Source organism: Rhinolophus sinicus, linkage group LG06 (genome assembly GCF_036562045.2).
Source record: "Rhinolophus sinicus isolate RSC01 linkage group LG06, ASM3656204v1, whole genome shotgun sequence".
Classification (NCBI taxonomy): Eukaryota; Metazoa; Chordata; class Mammalia; order Chiroptera; family Rhinolophidae; genus Rhinolophus; species Rhinolophus sinicus.
The window spans coordinates 156,726,897-156,748,679 of record NC_133756.1 but is presented as its reverse complement, the minus strand read 5'-3'; the positions used below and the strand labels follow the sequence as shown (position 1 = coordinate 156,748,679).

The following is a 21,783-nucleotide window of genomic DNA, read 5'->3' as shown; positions in this document are numbered from 1 at the left end:
TTTTGACACATGACTACAACATGAGTGAAATTTGAAGACATTTTGTTAAGTGAAATAAGCCAGTCACAAAAGAACAAATACTGTATCATTCCACTTATATTAGGTTCCTGGAGTAGTTAGATCGAGATAGAAAGTAGAATGGTGTTTGCCAGGATCTAGGGAGAAGTGGAAATGGGAAGCTAGGGTTTCCTGGGCACAGAGTTTCAGCTGAGGAAGTTGAAAAAGTTTTGAAGATGGATGGTGGTAATTGTTGCACAATTGTACTTAAAGCTACAGAACTATACACCTAAAAATGGTTAAAATGTCAAATTGTTTGTTGTGGATATTTTACCACACACAAAAAAAGATAACGAAACTCAATATGCTTATGTTTGAGATTTAGCCATTTGAGTAAATGCTCCTCCTTGGTTAATGTCTAGAGTTCTGAAAATGTTGACTTTGACAATTTTTCCAGTGTTCTCATTGCATTTAAAGAGAAGTGGATTCTCGGATGTACTCATTCAGCAATTCTGGATGTGCTTTTCCGTTTACCATGTTTCTACTGTCTGTTTACCTCATTTGTTTTTCTGTTTATTTTGTCTCTTTTCTTGCCTTTTCAGTTGATAGATTACATTTATTTTTTATTGTCATTCATTTGTTTTCTCATAACATTTTTCTCTCTTCACTGAAAAATTCCATAAACCACTTCTTATCTTAATTGGTAACCCTTGATTTTTTTTCATTCTTATTTGAAATTTAGAGTTACTATCTTCACCCATATCCCAAATAGCACAAGGATACTAGAAGACCAATTCTCATCACCCCAATCCCAGACGTTCCTTTTTTGTCGTTCAGTGTTTTATATTTTGTCCTTATGTTTAACCTAATAAATTAGATGTTATTATTTTTATTATGTACAAACAACATGTGTACATGCATGTTTGCCATCTATTTTCTCACCAGTCCTTCTAGTATCATGAAACAACCTGCTGGATTTCATATTCCTTAGTTTTAAAGCACATGATTTAGAAGTTCTATTTAGTGAATGTCTGTGCTGGTAAACTCTGTCAGGTGTTTAGTTATCTGAAAAAGTTTTTGTTTTACCCTTGATCTTGAACCATAGTTTTAGACATAACAAATTCTAGATCTTATAGTTATTTTTCCTCAGGCCTTTGAAAAATATGTTTCTGTGATTATCTGGCTTACATTTGTATCAGTCTAATTGCCATTACATTGCATGTGATTTGACTTTTTTTTTTTCTCCTTTTAAGGTCATCTTTGGTCTTCGCCATCTTGTAAATTCACTATAATGTGTTTGCATATAGATTTTTAAAGTATACTGTTTGGTGTATGGTTTGCGACCTGTGTCTGTGGGTTTGCGTATTTCATTAGTTAAGGAAAATAAACAGTTATTGCCATTCCAAATGTTAATTTTTCCCTATTCTCCATTTGTTGTCCTCGCTTTTTCTAGTACTCTAATTATACATATTCTTGAACTTTTAATTCTTTACCTCTAATATTTTAACCTCTCTTCTATTATGACTACTTCTTTGTCTCCTTATATGTCTTCTGGGTGATTTCTTTAGATTTATATTCCAGTTAACTAATTCTCTTTTCAATTGTTCCTTGCTATTTAACACATTGGCCAAGTTTTTAAAAATGTCAACATTACCTTTTATCACATTTGAAATTTGTCATGACACTTTTTGCACTTTATCTGTGCTCATTTTTGTAATTTAATTTTTATTTGAATAGTTCATTCATATTTATTATACACCCTGCATTTGATGATTCTAAAATCTGAAGCACTTGGTGTTTCTCATAACTAAATCTTGGTTTTTGTGAATTTCAAGGTCTTTGATTGTGATGATATATTCAGATGATTCTAATCTATGGGATTTCTTGACGACTCAAGAATGCTTGCTTTTTTCTTTGTGGAACCCAATGTTAGACTTACTCAGAGACAGGCCACTTTCTACAAAAGTGGCTTTTTGTTGTGATTTCTCTCTCTCTCTCTCTCTCTCTTTTTAAGAGGACACAACTCACAGTGCCCCATATGGGGATTGAATCGGCAACTCTGGTTTTATTAGCACCATGCTCTAACTAACTGAGCTAACCAGCCACCCCAAGTGATTTTTCTGTTATTTCTCAGAATTATACTTGTCCAAGGAAGCTACAGCTATCAACTGGTGCATTCATTCTCATGACTATAAACAGTAATATATGTTTTATACCTCATCAAGCCTCCTATCTTTGATAACTGTACCCTGAAATCTGTGGCTATGGTGTCCTATTTCTTTGATACTTCCTCTACATTTTCCCCAAATTCATCTTCATGCATTCTTTGTTGTTTTGATAATCATTTCACCTGAGTTATGGGAATTTTCGTTCTTTTCCAATTTCAAAATGGAATTCCAATTTTCTTTCTTCATATTGCTTTTGGAAATTTTCTAGAACAGAAGAAAAAACATTAACTTTTGGTTTCAGCCTCTTATTTACTTCCTGATCTTAACTATTTTAATCCACTTCACATTATGTATTCCATATGAATTATTGATTACATTTTCTGCCTTCATATTTAAAAAAATGTTTACTTTCCTTACTTTATAATTTGCTATTTTGCGCTTTTTGTTTTGCTACTTTCCAGAACTTTGAATGTATGTTACTAAAATTAAAATAATGTTTTAAATGCTTGAACTTTTATTTTCATTTGTACTTTTCCCCCTCTATCTCTGAAATTTACTCATTTGTTTTTCTGATTTCCATCAGTTTTATTGCTAGGTAACTGATAATATGGGTTAATAATCCTTTCCAGAGAAATCTAAATTCTTTTTCAGCATATAGGAAATTTGTGTGACTAAAACATTCTTTTACCTTGTGCTACCAATAAAAGGGCACACATCTCCAAACTTGAAGCTTTTATGGAGCCTTAGTGAAGCATAAATGGTATCATATTGTGGTAGTAGGCTCTTAACAAGTTTCACTTCCCTCAAAATTTATGTATGTGAGCCATGCAACATGTGAATATGGATTCAAATGAATAGATAAATATTCATGTGGCTTAAACCTATCTCCACATGACCTGATTGGGGTTACTATTATATATCCAAGAGATAAAATGGCCATAGGAGTATTATGTATGCGCTTTGAGTCTCAGAAATATAATGTCATCTATCCTTGTGATGCATTGGCAAGTCAAGATTTAAAGCATTTTAATGGGTCAAGAGACTTAAATTATTAATGTCAGGGATATGACTCAGAATCATAAATTCCATCCCCCAAATCCAGAGTTTACAGGGTAAAATCTAAGATTATATAAATTGTATTTAGTGAAGATGAATTTGAGGGAAGTTTCCAGCTCTGAGAATGTAATTGTGCTCTGATTAGAAAAGGGGGACTACAAAATACTTTATATTAAATTGGAATGCAGATGATTCTGTTTATTACCATTATAAAAGTTATCCTTCAAAGGGGAAATGGATGTAATCAAGGGACTATGCCATAATAAGGATAGAGATAAAATCTGAGTGCAGACTTGATATATGAACTTGAAGCCATTTTCCTAATTGGAGGGGCCCAGTATATTCACCTCAATTCTATCCATATTTCCCTCTCTTCAATACTTTCTAGTGTCTTGATGTCATATGTCTCTCCCTCTTTCCATCTCTCTGTCTCTCTGTCTCTGTCTCCCCCGCCCCTCTCTGTGCGTGTGTGTGTGTGTGTGTGTGTGTGTGTGTGCGCGTGCGTGTGTGTGTTTCGTGGCTGGTCTATGCAATAATTGTGTTTTGTGAAGATGTTCTAGTAGCTCTTATAATAGAGGAAGTGAATGTTGATCAGAGGTTATCCTGTCATTTCCAGGATCTCATCCTAAATTACATTTCTTATTGTAGCACCTTTCCTGCTGCCATGACAACTATGCAAGATTCACAGACCACACAAGAGGCTGGCCCTCCTGTGTACCAGCTGGGGCAGCCTGCTGCTGTACAGTCATATATGTGGAAAGGGATGATAGAGAAGTTCTTGAAGGGAGAACCCAAAGTCCTTGGGGTAAGTCAGTTGCAGACCTAGAAGAAGACCAATCGTGTTGTAAGCTCACAACTGATCAGCCCTAACGCCAAATACTCTGTCCTGTTAGCCTCAGAATACATCAGCCAGCTTTAAGGACATCAGTATTTGATGTGTAGTCTCTATCACTTGAAAAAGGATACAATATTCTATCACATCGTGCTTGTAATTTAGTTGTATTAAAAATATAGTGACTTCAGAGCTATTTCTAGGGTGGTGAGTCATCCATGATAACTATATTTAACTCCAGCATAAAATAGCAGCAAAAGACAAGGCCAGATGACCACTAGCTGGTGTCCCCTCCTGAAAACTGTTGGCCCCATATTGCTACCGTCTCTCTCTGGGGAATTTTCTTAGCTCTTTCCTCCAAGGATGAAACTTTTCTACGTCAGTACATTTCTCTTTGGAGTCTCAGGTGGGTGTACCTAAAAGCAACGAACTGTTTCAAAGAAGACAGTTTAGTGCAGATAGAACAACTGGATACAGAGGTTTTCCTCTAGCCCAATCTTTAAACCAACGGGACAAAGTCATAACAATTTCATACCTTTTTAATGCTACAAGGTAATTGTACTCTAATTCCTCTGATTTTAGACCCCTGCACTCATTTATGTCCTCAGACCCCAGACCCCAAGAAAATGTCATACTGTCATTCTCTTTTTCTTCCCCTGGACACATTCTTCTTTATTCAGATGACTTATCCTTGCTAGAATAATTGCTTCCTAATTTCTGGATCACTGCTCTCTGAGTATGAGCAAAGGTGAATACGAGTTATGGTAGAAGTAGCATCACAGGTATCAGTAAGGCGCCTCCAGGTGGGTCCTGCTACACTGTTTGACCTTGAAATTACTGGGGCCATTGAGATAGGTATCCTGAGAGATCATTTTAGTAAGTTAATATAGCCACAGTTCTCTATATGAAAGAAAAGTGACAAGAAAAATCAAGAAGGCTTCCTGGCTGTTCCCAAAGATGGAGAATGAGGGTAACTTAGTGGTTGGAAAGGGAGCCACTTGGGCGTCATTTTTGTGGCAGATAATCAGCTTTTCCTTTCTTCACCATTTCTAGGTTGTGCAGGTCCTGATTGCCCTAATGAACCTCAGCTTGGGAATAATAACGATATGTGTATCGGTGCCACATGTTCACTATCCATTTAGAGACACCTTTTTAATGTATTCGGGGTACACAGTTTGGGGGTCAGTGATGGTGAGTAGAATACCTTCTGATATACTTGAAGACAACATAATGTAGTTGTTAATACCCTGAGCGTTGGAAGCATATTCTGTCCTTATCCTGTGGTTCTCTAACTTTGAGAAAGATATCTAAACTCCTTGTGACTCAATTTTCTCATAGTCAAGTGGGAATAATATCAAACTGATAGGAAGCTAGACAGATTAAATATTTAATGGGTATCAGTTAGGATATATTACAGCACCACATAGCAAAAGATCCAAACCAGAATGGATTAGCCATCGAAAGCATTGATTATTTCACAAGAAGCAGCCCCGTGGCTAGTCATTTCCACGGTTGGTTAATTCAGGAGTACAAGGATCAGCCTTCTGAAATCAAATTTGGGAGGCAAACCCAGAAACTCAAACAGTCAAAAAAACAGGGAGTCTGGTTGACTTGACTCCAGCCATGTTAGCTAAATGGAAAATAATTACCCAATTGATAGAGTTAAATGAAATAATATATTTGAATCATCATCTAATATGGAATTCAATTTTTTTCTTTGCTACTATTTTATTTACAACTTATAATAGTTGTTTTAAATGAAAATAATCTTTATAGTTTCTTTTCTTTTGTAATATTAAATTTTGGTATCACATTAGAGTTACTTTATATTATGAATTTTTATGCTTTATATTTCAGTGCCCCTGAACAGTTTAAATACCATAGCAGTTTGACATTTTTTAAAAGGCTTGATAAATTCTGTGAATTCATCTGATAACATTTCTCTGCTATTTTTGGGAAAAGAGGACAGTTATAAATTATGGTGTTCTTCCTCCAATATAGCTGGTCTGTTTAATGTATCTATCACATTTAAAGATAAGTTTTAATAAGTTATGACTTCAAATATTTATTTAAAGTTTTTGACCTGCATTTTCCCTCGTGTTACTAGTTTATTATTTCAGGGTCCTTGTCAATTGCAGCAGGAACTAGAACTACAAAAGGCCTGGTGAGTAGTATTCTTTCTCTCTCCCTCTCCCTCTCACTCTCTTTCTCTCTCTCCCCCTTGCTCTTTTTTGTTGTTGTTCCAAAAGAAGGATTAACCAAGTACATATTTTGCCAGAGTAGAAAACAGATTTTGTTTGTTTTTTAAAAATCAAGAGAGACTGTAAGTTTTACTTGGTTGGGTTGGTCTTCCAAAATTATAATTTTAAAAACTGGCTAATAATGGAATTACTCACATAAGAATGGATAGTTTGGGATGGTAGCTGCTGAGAGAATCTTAATGAATATACAGAATTCCTGCAAAGAAATGTCAAATGGGGTCAGTCAAACAAACCCGGTAGCTTGAAATTCAACTCATGACAATGGCAGCAAGGGTTGGTGTGGCATAATATTTATGACTTATTGATTAAAATATCTATTCCAACTGTATACAGAAAGGATTTTGATTCAGTTTGCAATGAAAGACATTCACACTAAGCTATTAAATAAGAAGAAGCTAATTTGAAACATAACTTTCATGCCAGTATACCTTTTACAAAGTCAATAAAATGTGAAAGCTGAGGTTTCAACAGATGTTTTTCCTGGCTAAAGACCATATTTGAGTTTTCTTTGCTCAAAGGATAAATATCAAACTGGAGCACGACCAATATGGTTTTTCCAAATCTCTGACCTCAATTCTGTCTCCCTGGCATCTCTTCCAGAGATAACCATTCAGATCAGTCTCGTGCAACAGCCACACGAAACCTCTCATACTTTCTGGAGGTACTTTAGTTCTTATAAAAAGCCTCCATAACTTCTTCGTGAGAAGAGACCGTAGGAAAAGGTGTACCCAGCAAAAGGAGATAATATGCAAAAGGCATGGAGGCATGAGAGGCAAGCAGCATTTAGAAAGTCCTGATTGACACAGACGGGACTGCCCAGCCCAAGTGTAAAGGGTATTGAAAGCCCTGCTAAGGAGGTTGGAGTTGATCACATATGCCTATGGGAGTCATATGAAGGATTTAAGCTTTGGAAACAATAGGACCATATTCATGTTTTGTAGGAGCTTAGATTTGAAACTACTGTAGGGAAAGTCACAAGTTAGGGGACTATTGCAATAATCAAGATAGAGAAGATGGACTGGGTTGGGTAGGGCAAGAAATGGTGGATGTAAAGTGATTAATGGAGACATATTTGAGGATATTGTTGGATTGTTTAATTGATTTTCATTCTTTTCTAGGTCCGAGGTAGCCTAGGATTGAACATCACCAGCTCTGTCTTTGCTGTAGTGGGGCTCATACTCACTTCCATCAGCTTGAGTATTTATTCATTGGATTACTTTTACTGTGGCTATCGTGACACCTTGGGTGATTGTTTCATGATCAAGTCTGTTTTTATGGTGAGTGCATCTTCTTTTCATGGGATACTGTGGAGCAAGTCACAGGAGCCCTAGCTCTGCAATGTAACAACCAGTATTCCCTAAATGATAAATCACCTTGGGAAGGCAGAAGTAATTGAGAAATAGGGCAACCTTTTATTTAGGAACCACACCTACATCTCATGTCTGTCTTTGTTCCTCCTCTACATGTAATGAGGGAAGTGGGAAAAAAGCTCATAGTTATAGAACACCCATCCTCTAATAATTAGTGGGCTAGACATTTTGCATAATTTTTCCTGTTTAATTTCAGAAAGCTGATAGGTAGGTACTGCTCTCCACTCTAAAAATGGAGTCCAGAAGCCAATCACTAGATGTCCCCAGGACTTCCTAATGGAGCCTGATGGAGTTACCTGGTTCTCTAGTAATAAATTGTCTTGAACATTATCCAACAAGTGATGAATAATCCACAATTCCTCCCAATATCTCTGGATGTCCTTGCAAGATTAAGCACTTTTGGCCTCAACATCCAGTTCCTGGCAAATTCTCAATTTCTATTCTGTATTTTATTACACCCATCACTTACCCTCATTTAGATGTTCTCCAATTGCTTTATTCTCCAAATTACTACTTATATAAGATTTTGTAGGTAAGAAAACTTTTTCTCCTTCTTCTTCAAGAAGTCACTTTAACATTTCTTGTAATGCTGGTTTGGTGGTGATGAACTCCTTTAGCTTTTTCTTGTCTGGGAAGCTGTTTGTCTCTCCCTGTATTCTAAACGATAATTTTGGTGGGTAATCTTGGTTGTAGGCCACAGCTTTTCATCACTTTGAATATTTTCTGCCAATTCCTTCTGGCCTGATGTTTCTGTTGAGAAATCAGCTGACAGTTTTATGGGAGCTCCCTTGTAGGTAACTAACTGCTTTTCTCTTGCTGCTTTTAAGATTCTCTCTTTGTCTTTAACCTTTGGCATTTTAATTATGATGTGTCTTAGTGTAGATCTCTTTGGGTTCATCTTGTTTGGGACTCTCTGTGCTTCTGGGGCTTATATGTCTATTTCCTTTGCCAGGTTAGGGAAGTTTTTCCATCATTATTTCTTCAAATAGGTTTTCAATTTCTTGCACTCTCTCTTCTCCTTCTGGTACCCCAATAATGCAAATGTTGGTATGCTTGATGTTGTCCCAGAGGTCCCTTAAACTCTCCTCATTTTTTTGGATTATTTTTTCTTTTTGCTCTTCTGATTGGATGTTTTCTGCTACCTTATCTTCTAAATCACTGGTTTGATCCTCAGCTTTATCTAAACTACTGTTAATTCCCTCTAATATATTCTTTATTTCAGTTATTGTAGTCTTCATTTCTGACTGATTCTTTCTTATGTTTTTCTAATCTCCATTTTTATGTTTCCTATCCCTTTGTTGACGTTCTCCCTGAGATCATTGAGCATCCTTATAACCAGTGTTTTAAATTCTGCATCTGGAAGATTGTTTGTCTCCATTTTGTTTAGTTCTTTTCTGGAGTTTGTTCTGTTCTTTCATTTGGAAGATGTTTCTTCATCTCCTCATTTTGGCTGCCTCCCTGTGCTTATTTCTATGTGTTAGGCAGGACTGCTATGTCTCCCAGTCTTAGTAGAGTGGCCTTATGTAGTAGGTGTCCTGTGGGACCCAGTGATGTAGTCTCCCTGGTCACCAGAGCCAGGTGCTAAGGTATGTCTCGTGTGGGTTGTGTGTGCCTTCCTATTGTAGTTGAGCCTTGATTGCTGTTGGCACATCATAGGAGGGATTGGCCCTCAGGCTGACTGGTTATGAGGACTGGCCCTGACTACAATGGAAGAGCTGTTGTGCAGGGGCTGACCTTACAGAGCAGGATTTACATTAGGAGGTCTCTGGTACCTGCCCAGTCTGCCCTTTGGGTGTGTCATCCTTGCAGGTGGCTGGGTGATGCTCCAGCATAGTCAGAAGCCACTGGGCATGCCAGCCCCAGTGCATCCTGGGAGGTGTCCCGCCACAGGCCAAGTTCAACCACAGCCTGTCCCCTGCTCAAAGCCACCTGGCATGAACCACAAAGCAATCTGCAGATGGCAGCCACCTGCACTGGATTTGGAGGTTCCTTGATAGTCTAATTGATGAACTGAGGCTGGCTGCCACTAGCCACTAGTGCCAAGCTCAGGGCTGCTCAGCAAGAGGTATAGGACATGCTGACGCCAGATGGTGCTTGTTTGTGTTTTGTGAAACTTTGAGAGATTTTAGGAAAGTCTATAGCAAGAGGCAAAACAGGCCTTTTATGTGGAAAAGCCACTGAAAATAGCTTGGGTGAGCCCTCAAGTTTGGTGGGACAGAGTCTCAGGGAATCACCAGAGCAAAGCAAACATTGTTAGCCTGGTTGATGGAGACTCAGATCTGGTGGCCCTCTGCATCTGCACACTTGGAGGGGGTAGAGCTCAAGTAAGGAACAATGGCTTCTACCACCACTTCTGTCTGTCTGAGTGAAAGCTACCCCTCCTGCCCTCACCCTGGAACCAAACGATTCAGTGACTCCCCTTATGTCCCTGGTGTCTTTCAAGCTGCTGCCCAGCATGGATCTCAGAGCAAATGAGTCTGTCAGTGGGTAAGTTTTTATGTGGGCACATTAAGAGGAATGCCTGGGACTCTAGCAGCCATCTGTCTCACTCAGCCACAGTCTCTGTTGGTTTTCACAGCCAGAAGAAGTTCTGGGGACTTCTCTTCCCAGCACTGGAACCCTGGGCTGGGGAGCCTGGTGTGGGGCTGGGACCCCTCACTCCTCAGAGAGGACCTTCACAGCTGAGATATCCATCCTGATTTTCAACTGCCACACATGGGTGTGGGACCAGCCTGTTCTGCAACTCTGCCCCTCCTACCAGTCTCCGTATAACTTTTTCTGCATATCCTTAGTTATAGGACTTCTGTTCAGCTAGACTGCAGGTGATACTCAATAATAGTTGTTCTGTAGTTTAGCTGTAATTTTGATGTGGTTGTAAGAAGATGCAAGCACAGCATTTACCTACTCTTCCATCTTGACCAGATTGAGATTTCCAACAGATCTTATAGTAAGAAATTTTTTTCCTGCCAATCACTCAAAATTGGCAAACGCAAGATAAGATTCAGTAACTTCCTGCCTTAATTCTTCTATTATTTGATATTGTTGTGTGTGGTTATCCTGAAGAAGAATCTTACTTCCAGTTTATGAAATTCTCTCCACTGATAGACTTTAATGGCACCACGACAAGGACAAAATGTGGGATTTACCAGCTTCCTGGGGGCTGGCTTCATGAGCACGGCACTTGTGCAGTCACACGGGGCTTTTTAGTTAGAAGAGCCCTGGACTTGGTTTATTACTCTGCTGTTGCTATCTTGAGGTACTTAATCGTTTTTAAATAAGAGGCCCTATAAATAATGTAGACAGCCCTGCCTTCGTCTTCCTCACCTTCTCTCCAGAGCCTGCCACAAATTCCTACTGTGTGAACATTTTTTCTGCCTTCCTTATAGCAGAGGATGTCCATAAGGCCTCCCTGGGATCTGAAGCTTCCCATCTATTCTTACCTGGGCACTTGCACAGTCAGTCCGTGGGTCTGTGAGCCCATACTTTGTGTTCAGTCCTAGGGTTGGCCCCTATATTCAGGAAGCTCCAATCCTTTTAGGAGGAAAAGATGGAAATAGTGGAAAGCAGAGCTGGACAAAGACCCAAGGACTTGTTTTTTGAATATAATTATAAAAAGAGTTTTTAAAAAAGTAAGTCCTTTGTAGGAAAGATAGAGCACATACTACCTGGAATCATTAGGCAAAGCTATATGAAATTGCCAATGATCCACTCTACTTAATCTAGAAAGACAACGATTTCATATGGTTCAAACTTATATTGTGTGTGTGTGTGTGTCTGTGTGTGTGTGTGTGTGTGTATCTGTTTTTTGTCACTAAAGTTGTTGTGTTTTTTTTAACACAGTCATGCCCATTTGTGTATATATTGTCTGTGACTGCTTTTGTGTTACAACAGCAGAGTTGAGTATTTGTGAGAAAGACCTTATGGCCTGCAAAACCTAAAACATGCTATCTGGCCCCTTACAGAAAGTTTGTCAACTCTGTTCTGCCTTGCTAGATGGTAAGATTCTTGAGCTTAGGGAAATTGTTTTGTTTGCTGCTCCATCTTCTGTGCTTATAACAATTCCTGAAACATAGTGGCTACTGAATATGTTGGCTAGACAAATAAATAGATAAACCGTGAATGCAAATATTCTCACGGTCCACTTGAGTCTGTGTCACTCATTTCTGAGCTCTTAACCTATTGGCTTTTCCACAGCCGAGGTACTGTCACTATCCATCGAGAGAAAAAGAGAATATTTAGATCAAAGAATCCTAGTCATCTAATTCAATTTTTTAGGAATGAGAGTACTATCCAATGTTTCTCAAATCTGACCATGTTTTGACTAAAAGTTAGACCTAAAGCCGATTCTGGGGAGATGGATTCAAACTAACTTTGTATCTATTGTTTCATTAGTTTCTTATTATTGCTGTAACGGGTTGCTACAAACTTAGTGACTTAAGACAACATAAATCTATTATCTTAGAGTTCTGGATGTTAAAAGTTTGGAATGGTTCTCACTGGATTAAAATCTAAGTGTTGGCAGAGCTATATTTCCTTTTGGAGGTTATAAAGGAGAATCAATTTTCTTGTCTTTACTGGCTTCTAAAGGAGGCCTACTTTCTTTGGCTTGTCATCCATCTTCTTTATTCAAAGAAAAGAGTACAACATCATCAAATATTTCTTGGACTTTGACTCTTCTGCTTCCTGCTTTCATGTATAAGGATTCTGTAATTATGTGGAGCCCACCAATAATCCAGGATAATCCCTCTATCTCAAGGTCAGCTAATAAGCAAACTTAATTCCATCTGCAAAGTTAATTCTTCTTTGCCACGTAACTTGACTTATTCGCAGGCTCTGGAGATTAGGATGTGGACCTCTTTGGTCTATTATTATTCTGCCTACAATTATTACTCTGCCTACAATGACTAAGATATAAGATCCTATTATTGTGTCAACTACATGAAATCTCTAGTGTTTGAAAGAACTAAATTGATAATTACCCTATGAGTCCTTTCCCCTTTCAAAGCATTTTCACATTATTTATCTAAAATAGCACTGTAAAGTAGAGGGTGGGGAAAATGATTATTTTATTAGTGAAAAAAATGAAAGAATAAGTATCATTCAGCCGGCCATGGATTGGACAAAGGTATGGCTGCAATTAGGAGCCAGTTTTCCTGACCTCTAGGCAATGTTCATTCTGTTTTGGCACTGTAATCAGTGGTCAATTTTTTTTAAAAAAGATTTTTATTGGGGAAGGGGAACAGGACTTTATTGGGGAACAGTGTACTTCCAGGACTTTTTTGCAAGTCAAGCTGTTGTCCTTGCAATGTTGTGGAGGGCGCAGCTCAGCTCCAGGTCCAGTTGCTGTTTTCTAGTTGCAGGGGGCACAGCCCATCATCCCTTGTGGGAGTTGAACCGGTAACCTTGTGGTTGAGAGGATGCGCTCCAACCAACTGAGCCATTGGGGAGGCAGCTCAGCTCAAGGTGCCGTGTTCAATCATAGTTGCAGGGGGCAGAGCCCACCATCCCTTGCGGGACTCCAGGAATTGAACTGGCAACCTTGTGGTTGAGAGCCCATTGGCCCATGTGGGAATCGAACCAGCAGCCTTCGGACTTAGTAGCACAGAACTCCAACTGCTTGAGCCACCGGTCCGGCCCAGTGGTCAATGTTTTGAACTTCTCATCTCTATTCCTTACATTTCCTTAATATGAATTTGTTCCTAGGGTATGGATACTATTGTGCTCATTTTAAGTATGCTGGAGTTCTGCATTGCTGTGTCCCTCTCTGCCTTTGGATGCAAAGTTATGTGCTGTAATCCTGGTGGGGTGAGTATCGGGCTTCCTTTGAAGATGTCTATGTTAGTTTTCTGTTGCTGTGTAATAAATTACGCAAACTTAGAGGCTTAAAACAGCACATATTTATTATCTCCTAATTTCCGTGCATCAAGAGTTTGGGGACAGCTTAGCTGGTTCCTCTACTCAGGGTCTTATTCCAAGAGTTGGCTGGGGTTACGGTGTCAGCTGAGGCCTCTGGCCCTCTTGTATGCTCATGTGGCAGAATTCATTTCCTCTTAGCTGTGGAACTCATGACAACTGACATCTACTCTGACACCAGAAGGAGAGTGAAAGTCTCTGGTGCTGTAAAGCTCTTTAATGGGTTCACATGATTAGGTCAAGTTCATCCAGAATAATATCTTTTTTTTATAAACTGAAAGTCAACTGTTTAGTAACCTACTCACAGGAATGATATTCCATCATATATATATATATAGATCCCACTCATACTCAAGGGGAAGGAATCATGTAGGGGCATGGGTCACCAGGTGTCATCTTAGAATTCTGCCTACCACAGCAGATAAAGAAAAGCTATTTTTCGCCATCCTTACTCCCTCAAACGTCCCCCTGCACTTAGTCCAGATCGGAGAACACTTCACAATGGACAGAGTCCCAGAGAGTGCCATATTTTACTCCACTATCCATTAGCCACCTTCCAGGGGCTACTGAAGAAAGCCAGGGTTTCAAACTTCTCTCTCAGTGTGTGCACACCTGCCCACTCTCTTACCCTGAGAACTGCAGCAGAGCCTCCAGGCTGCTAAGCAGAAAGAATGTCACATAGATGGGATTGGGAAATGGGGAGAGAGAAAAGACCAAGAGGAACTAGGAAGAAAAAGACAGAGCTGTCTTCAAAAATTGAGGGTTCCAGGGTGAGAAAATGGACATTAAAACCCCAAGACATGCTCATTAGTCACTTGACCCAAAGCCAAATCATAAAATAATGATAGTTTGATGAGATTATTTTTATGGTGCTCTTCTCCAACATTTTGTGCCTCTTTACTTTCTTTGAGGGCTCCCATGCGACATCACATTCCCCCACTCCCACAGTCCTCCACGGGAGACAAGTTGATCAAACCATGGTAACTCTATTAGAGGACTTTTGCATTATAAGACCCTAGAAGCTAGAGTTTCTCAGCAATTCCCAATCATTTTGTAATTAAGTGAAGCATTTTATTTTCAATAAGTGAAGCATTTGGACAAGGAAGCAAACTCCTTAGTACCATTCATGTCATAGTATCAAGACCTTTGTTCCCTTCTGCTCCTAAAGTAGTTTCAGAGCTGGGAAATGTTGCTCCCATTACTCCCACTAGTTACCGAGCTGGAGAGTGTAAATCCCAAAGAGCAATGGCTTTCAGGCATTTAGTGTCTAAGTCTTTACCTCTTCCTGGCTTTCCCATCCAGCCCTGACCCTCCACCACCACCACCAACACTCCGTATCACACTGGATTTTTAGACGAAGGGCCAGCATTTTCCTTCATTTTCTGATGATCCCTGCCAGTCTGGGTCAGTGTGGTTTTTGCAATGCTTTAGTCCTGGCAAGCAAATCAGTGATTTGGGTATGCTGTTGCCATCAGCATGAACAAACTGGGTTGGAAGATGAGCTCTTTTTTTTCCATAACACCTTGGGCACCATCATTCCCATGTAAGATCAATCCACTTGCAAGACCACAACGACAGTTCTCGCCATCTCATACCAAGAGTGATCACTGCATGTTTTTCCTAGATCTAGCCTGATCTAAAGAATGCCTGAGAATGCCAGCACATTGATCTTGAGACTGAATTCAGAGAAGAAAGGAGCGGCTCTGACAGTCATGACATTGTGTAGACAGGAAAGAGAAAACCTGAGGTTATTTAGTTGACTAACCTATGACATTCTGATTTCACAGGTTGTGTTTATTCTGCCATCAAATCCTGCCATGGCAGAAGCAGCATCTCCTGCACCATTTCCAAAAGATTTGACGCCACCAACATATCAAGAGAAAAATGTTTCTGAAAATCTATCCTGAGAGTAATGCAAGAACCCCACTTGATAAGGCACCAGAATCCATATATATATACACACACATTTCAGAATCATGTTTTCATTTTCCCCAACACTCATTCTACTGGCTCTTTATCAACTGTAGCAGAAATTAAATAAATAAATTTATTGAGTCAATAAGACTTGAAAGTTTTTCGTCCATCTTCAGGACTTTATATAAGGACATTAAGGTAGAAAATAAGGTTTTCCAGAATAAAGGCAAAAAGACATTGCTGAAATGAGGCCTCCGGGCAGACTATATAATGCTGCTTCCCTAGCCAATACTCTTCCCACTTGTTTGACTCTTTTCCTAAGTTTCTGAGAGCGGGTGTTTTTACCTTCAGAAAGTTGAGATATATGGCTTTTCCCTTGCTTTCCTTTCCCTGCTTTCCTTCTCCCATAGAAAATACCTTTGAATAGCACAGTCAGTCCTTCTATGTGCATAAATCATCATCTGAACGTAAGAACACATAAAGTAAAAATATCATGGATTAGATTCAACTTATATTTTCTATTTATCTCCCTTCACTTTCTTCTTCCTCTTCATCCCTTCCCTCCTCTTTTCCCCTTCCTCCTCTTCCTCCTCTTCCTTTCTCTCTCTCTCTCTCTCTCTCTCTCTCTCTCTCTCTCTCTCTCTCCCTCCCTCCATTTCCTACAGGGCAGGATTACTTCCTAATCAAATGTGTATCCAGTGCCATACATGTAATTGTGCAATACATGGTATTTCCTAAATGTTAATTAAATACATTTGATTTGTTACAGAGCAAAAATAAATTAAATTAGAAAAACTAAGTTTATGTACTGCCTATTTCTCATGCAGATGTGATGTGGTAGAAAGAGACTAAGTGTTGATATCAGGAAATATAGTATGGTGGTAAGGCATTTGGGCTTTTTAATCAGACAACCCTGGGATTTCATCTCAAAAATTCCGTCTCTCTCTCAATTGCTACCTGTGTGGCAATTAATGTGCCACAAAATTTTTCTGTACTTCGTATTTCTCTTCAGTAAAATAGTGATAATATCACCTGGCTCATAGACCTGTGGTAATTACTTGGTCTGATAGAGGTAGAGCAACCGCTATTCTAATTGGCACATACTTAGCCTTAAAAGTTCTAATTTATACACATAAATGAATATGTACGCATGTATATATACCTGTATATCTGTTTGTATGTATATCTATTTATTATCACTTTATTCAACACATATTTATAAAGTGCTTATGCTGGGTAGGTATTGTTTTAAGCATATTCGAGATTATAGTGGTGAATAAGAGATGATGTCCTTCCCCTCATGTAGGTTAAACTTTTAGGGCAGACATACTTGAACATATAAATAATCAATCAAAATATTTTCATATGTTGTCAGAAGCTATGTGGAAGATAAAGCAAGTTAATGGGCTAGAGGATGGCTGGTGATGGCGGTAAGGGGTGGGATGTGTGACATCAGAAAAAGTCACCAGGGAAGTTCATTCTGAGGAAAGTTCTTTTGATATTTTCATCATGATAGGAGAAAAAGATCATTGCATTTTTATGAATTTTTCTTTTAAGTTTTAATTGTTATACATTTTTAAATTTTATTAAGGTATAGTAGTCAAATAAAAATTATATGTATTTAAGGTGTACAATATAATGTTTTGATATATGTATATACTTCAAAATGATTGCCACATACTCGTATCCATCACCGCACATAATTATCTTTTATTTTTATTTTTATTTTTTTGGTGAGGAAACTTAAGATCAACTCTCTTAGGAAATTTCAAGTATATACTATAGTATTAAATATAGTCAACATGCTGTACATTGCATCTCCAGAATTTACTCAATCTTTTCTTTTTTTTTTTTTTAAGATTTTATTGGGGAACAGTGTGTACTTCCAGGCCCTTTTTCCAAGTCAAGTTGTCCTTTCAGTCTTAGTTGTGGAGGGCGCAGCTCAGCTCCAGGTCCAGTTGGTATTTTTCTAGTTGCAGGGGGCACAGACCACCATCCCTTGCGGGAGTCAAACCGGCAACCTTGTGGTTGAGAGGACTCTCTCCAACCAACTGAGCCATCCGGGAGCTCAGCGGCAGCTCAGCTCAAGGGGCCATGTTCAATCTTAGTTGCAGGGTGCAAAGCCCACCATCCCTTGCAGGACTCGAGGAGTTGTACGGGCAACCTTGTGGTTGAGAGCCCACTGGCCCATGTGGGAATCGAACCCTCAACCTTTGGAGTTAGGAGCATGGAGCTCTAACTGCCTGAGCCACTGGGCTGGCCCCCAGAATTTACTCATTCTGCTTAACTGAAACTTCATAGCCTTTGACCAACATCTCCATATTTGCCCCACCCACACCCAGCCCCTGGCAACAACCATTCTACTCTCTGCTTTTATCAGTTTGATGTTTTTAGGTTCCCTACATAAGTGAGACTACACAGCATTTGTCTTTCTCTGTCTGGTTTATTTTACTTAGGATAAGGTCCTCTAGGTTCAACCATGCTGTTGTGAATGGCAGGATTTTCTTTTGTTTAAGGCTGAATGTGTATATTCACACTTTCTTTATCCATTATCCATTGATGGACACTTAGGTTGCTCCCATGTCTTGGCTATTGTGAATAATGCTGCAATGAAAACGGAAAATGCAGCTCTATCTTAAAGATAGTGATCTCATTTCCTTTGAATATATACCCAGAGTGGGATTGCTGGATCATATGGTGGATCTCTGAGCCCTTTACCCCTACCTCGCCCTATGCATCTCCCATCTGACTGTTCCTGAGTTATATCCTTTTATAATAAACTGGTAATCTCGTAAATAAAATGTTTCTCTGAGTCCTTTAGCAAATTAATTGAACCCCATGGAGAGAGTTTTTGGAAGCTCTGATCTGTAGCTAGTTGTTCAGAAGCACAGGAGACAACCTGGAATTGCAACTGGCATCTGAAGTGGGGGGCAGTCTTATTGGACTGAGCCCTTAACCTGTGGAATCTGATGCTATCTCTAAGTAGATGGTATTAAAATTGAATTGAATTGTAGGACAGCATGCGGGTATCCAAGAATTTCTAGGTGGTGTGGGAATGCTGCCCCCGCAACACACACAGGCTGGAATTGGTGGTCGGAACCATTTTACAGACACACATGTGCATATATTGCTGAATCATTTGAAAGTAAGTGCTTGACTTCATTATACTTGGTCCCTAAATACTCAGGATTTATCTCCTAAGAATAACATTCTCCTGTATAACCTCAATACTATTATTATATCTCCAAATTTATTAATAATAATACAGTATATAGTTTCTCAGAAACTCTGAGATCAAGCCTTAAATGTTGTATATCTCTTACTTTTAGATTTTTATTAACATATAGATAACATACAATATTATATTAGTTCCATGTGTACACCATAGTTATTCAACATTTTTTTTTTGTGGGGGGGAAGGGGAACAGGACTTTACTGGGGAACAGTGTGTACTTCCAGGCCTTTTTTCCAAGTCAAGTTGTTGTCCCTTCAATCTTAGTTGTGGAGGGTGCCATTCAGCTTCAAGTTGTTGTCCTTTCAGTCTTGGTTGTGGAGGGCGCAGCTCAGCTCCAGGTCCAGTTGCTGTTTTCTAGTTGCAGGGGGCACAGCCCACCATCCCTTGAGGGAGTCGAACCGGAAACCTTGTGGTTGTGAGCCCGCGCTCCAACCATCTGAGCCATCCGGGAGGTAGCTCAGCTCAAGGTGCCCTGTTCAATCTTAGTTGCAGGGGCAGAGCCCACCATCCCTGCGGGACTCGAGGAGTTGAACCGGCAACCTTGTGGTTGAGAGCCCACTGGCCCATGTGGGAATCGAACTGGCAGCCTTCGGAGTTAGGAGCATGGAGCTCTAACCGCCTGAGCCACCGGGCCGGCCCCAACATTTTTATACCTAAAGAAGCGATCACCAGGATAAATCCAGCAACCATCTGACATCATACTATGCTATCACAATATTATTGATTATATTCTCTATGCTGTACATTACATCCCCATGACTTATGTTTTACACCTGGAAATTTGAACCCCTTATTCCCCTTTACCTTCCCCCACCTTTTTAATTTTTCAATTACAGACTCAGATATGGTGGCCACCAGGGTCTGTACACTGGGAGTGGGGAAGACTTAACAAATACACAATGTCTTCTGCCAGCTCCTCCATTTGGGAGACTGCTGCCCCTCCAGCCCTCACTCTGCAGCCAGACAATTCAGTTCTTCCCCTGGTGCCTTTTAAGCCGCTGTCCCAGCAATGGAGCTCACAGTGAGTGAGTCCATTGGTGAGTAGATTTTTTTGTGGGCCCTTTAAGAGGAGCCCCTGGGTTGCTAGCCACCCTCATCTCACTTAGCCACAATCTCCACTGATTTTCACAACCAGAGGTTTGGAGACTTCTCTCCCCAGCCCTGGGCTGGGAAGCCTGGTATAGGCTGGGATGCCTCTCTTGTCTGGGAGGGACCTCTGCAGCTGAGATATCCCTCTCAATTTTTAATGGGTCACACATGAGTGTTGAACCAGCTGGTTCCACAACTCTGCCCCTCCTACCAGTCTTGAGGTGGCTTTTTCTGTATATCCTTAATTGTAGGGCTCAGTTCATCTAGACATCAGGTGATTCTCAATGATGGTTGTTCTGCAGTTTAGTTGTAATTTTGATATGGTCATGATAGAAGGTAAGCAGAGCAATTACCTGCTCCGCCATCGTGACTGGAGCAAATGTACATTTCTTGAAAAGACATAATTGTAGTAAGAGCTCTTAGATAAATTGATCCTAATAATGCATCAATATTTCTTATTTATGAGGGAATTAGTCTAGATCTTGTGTTAGTTTGACATAGCAAAGTTTAAACCACCTATATATTCCTGGTAAGTCAATATTTCCCCAAATAGCTGGGATGCTAAGTGCAGAAGTTGATTTATTCAGAGAGCAATCAACCTTGTCAAAAGCATAAAACTGCTACCTCTTTATCAGTTGGCACAGATTTGAACAGAGATATTTCAAGATATTTTCAGATACAACCATTCAACAAAAATACCAAGCAATATATATGAGACAGAAATAGAAAGCAATTGATCTGAGGCTATTACTTAGATATAACAAGCAAGGTTTTATTATATTATAAACACCCAAATGTCTTCAGAGATCAGAGCCAGAAGCCTGTTTCTAGCTGTTAATTTCTTTCGCTCACAAAGATCCTGCACACTTCAATTTTCTCAATTCTCAGTTTGAAAACAATGTTTTCCCCTTTCTTCCTGTCACACTTCCCTTTTCTTCTCCATTATGGGAAGAAACTTCTCATTTACGTAAGAGAAGGCTCCGTCACTGTCATGCAATACGTAGCTTGTGCTGAACCCTACCCCTTCCTTCTCCGAATCCCTTGAAGGCTGAGCAGGTTGCCAGGCTGAATTTTTAACACATACTTCCTGTTGCCTAATAGTGATTTGTCCACAGAGTATGAGTAAGGCTAAAATTCTTGCAAGATAAAACATTTTTCTCATTCCAAGCATTGAGGACTTCCTTAGGTTTTTCCTTAAAATAATGTATTAATTAAGGGTAGGGAAACAGACGAGAAGTAGAGGAAAATGTAAATTGAGGAAAGAAAAGACTTTGCCTTTTGGTTGATAGTTTTTGTTTTCCAAAACTCTAAAGAACAAGGTACCACTAAAGAGATTATGATAAGTGCTTCAATAAGAAATATCAGAAGACAAGAGTTCCTAGTGTGTAGGGTACAAGAGGGGACATGAAATGGAAGGAGTAATCATGATAATTAAGAGACTAACATGTCCTCAGGGACTTAAAGAAGATTACTTTGATGCTGAAGGAGAGAGGTAGAGGAAGGTAGGTGATGAAAGCTGAGGTGTAGATGGTACTCAAGAAATAAGATCTATCTTAAAAATCAAAGGCCCAGATAGTCGTTTGGGGTCCAAATAATTTGGGCCTTCTCACTTTCCAAGTAGAGGTCCTTGGAACAAGGACCTGTTTTATTAGATGAACACCAAAATTATTCCGAAATAGCTGCTTTGAGGGCTCTGCCACAAGTAGAAGGGATGCCTTTCCACCTCTTAGCAGAATAAGATCTTATTACAGGAAATCAACTTGAGGGGCATCAGCAAGATGGCTGAATAAGAAGCCCCAGGACCCCGTTCCCCCATGGAGACACCAAACAAACAATATGTGGATGAAATTGCCTTTGTGAGACCTCCAGAAACCAGTTAAGAGGTTGCAGCTCCTCAGGTGAGCACAAAGCCAAGACGCATTAAAATAGGTAGGACAATGTGTGGTGT

General features: G+C 39.5%; 1 protein-coding gene across 2 annotated transcripts in view; it reads left to right on the top strand.

Annotated features, from left to right (window-relative positions):
- LOC109459486 (membrane-spanning 4-domains subfamily A member 4A) overlaps positions 1-16,310 on the top strand; it is a 36,272-nt gene extending 19,962 nt beyond the window's left edge. For both annotated transcript variants that reach the window (XM_074336439.1, XM_019753982.2), the window contains exons 2-7: positions 3,870-4,026; positions 5,107-5,244; positions 6,161-6,217; positions 7,433-7,591; positions 13,388-13,489; positions 15,385-16,310. In XM_074336439.1, coding sequence (XP_074192540.1) covers positions 3,886-4,026; positions 5,107-5,244; positions 6,161-6,217; positions 7,433-7,591; positions 13,388-13,489; positions 15,385-15,504 — 717 coding nt within the window. In that variant the 5' untranslated portion in view covers positions 3,870-3,885 and the 3' untranslated portion in view covers positions 15,505-16,310. The remainder of the gene's footprint in view (positions 1-3,869; positions 4,027-5,106; positions 5,245-6,160; positions 6,218-7,432; positions 7,592-13,387; positions 13,490-15,384) is intronic.
- The last annotated feature ends 5,473 nt before the right edge of the window (positions 16,311-21,783 follow it).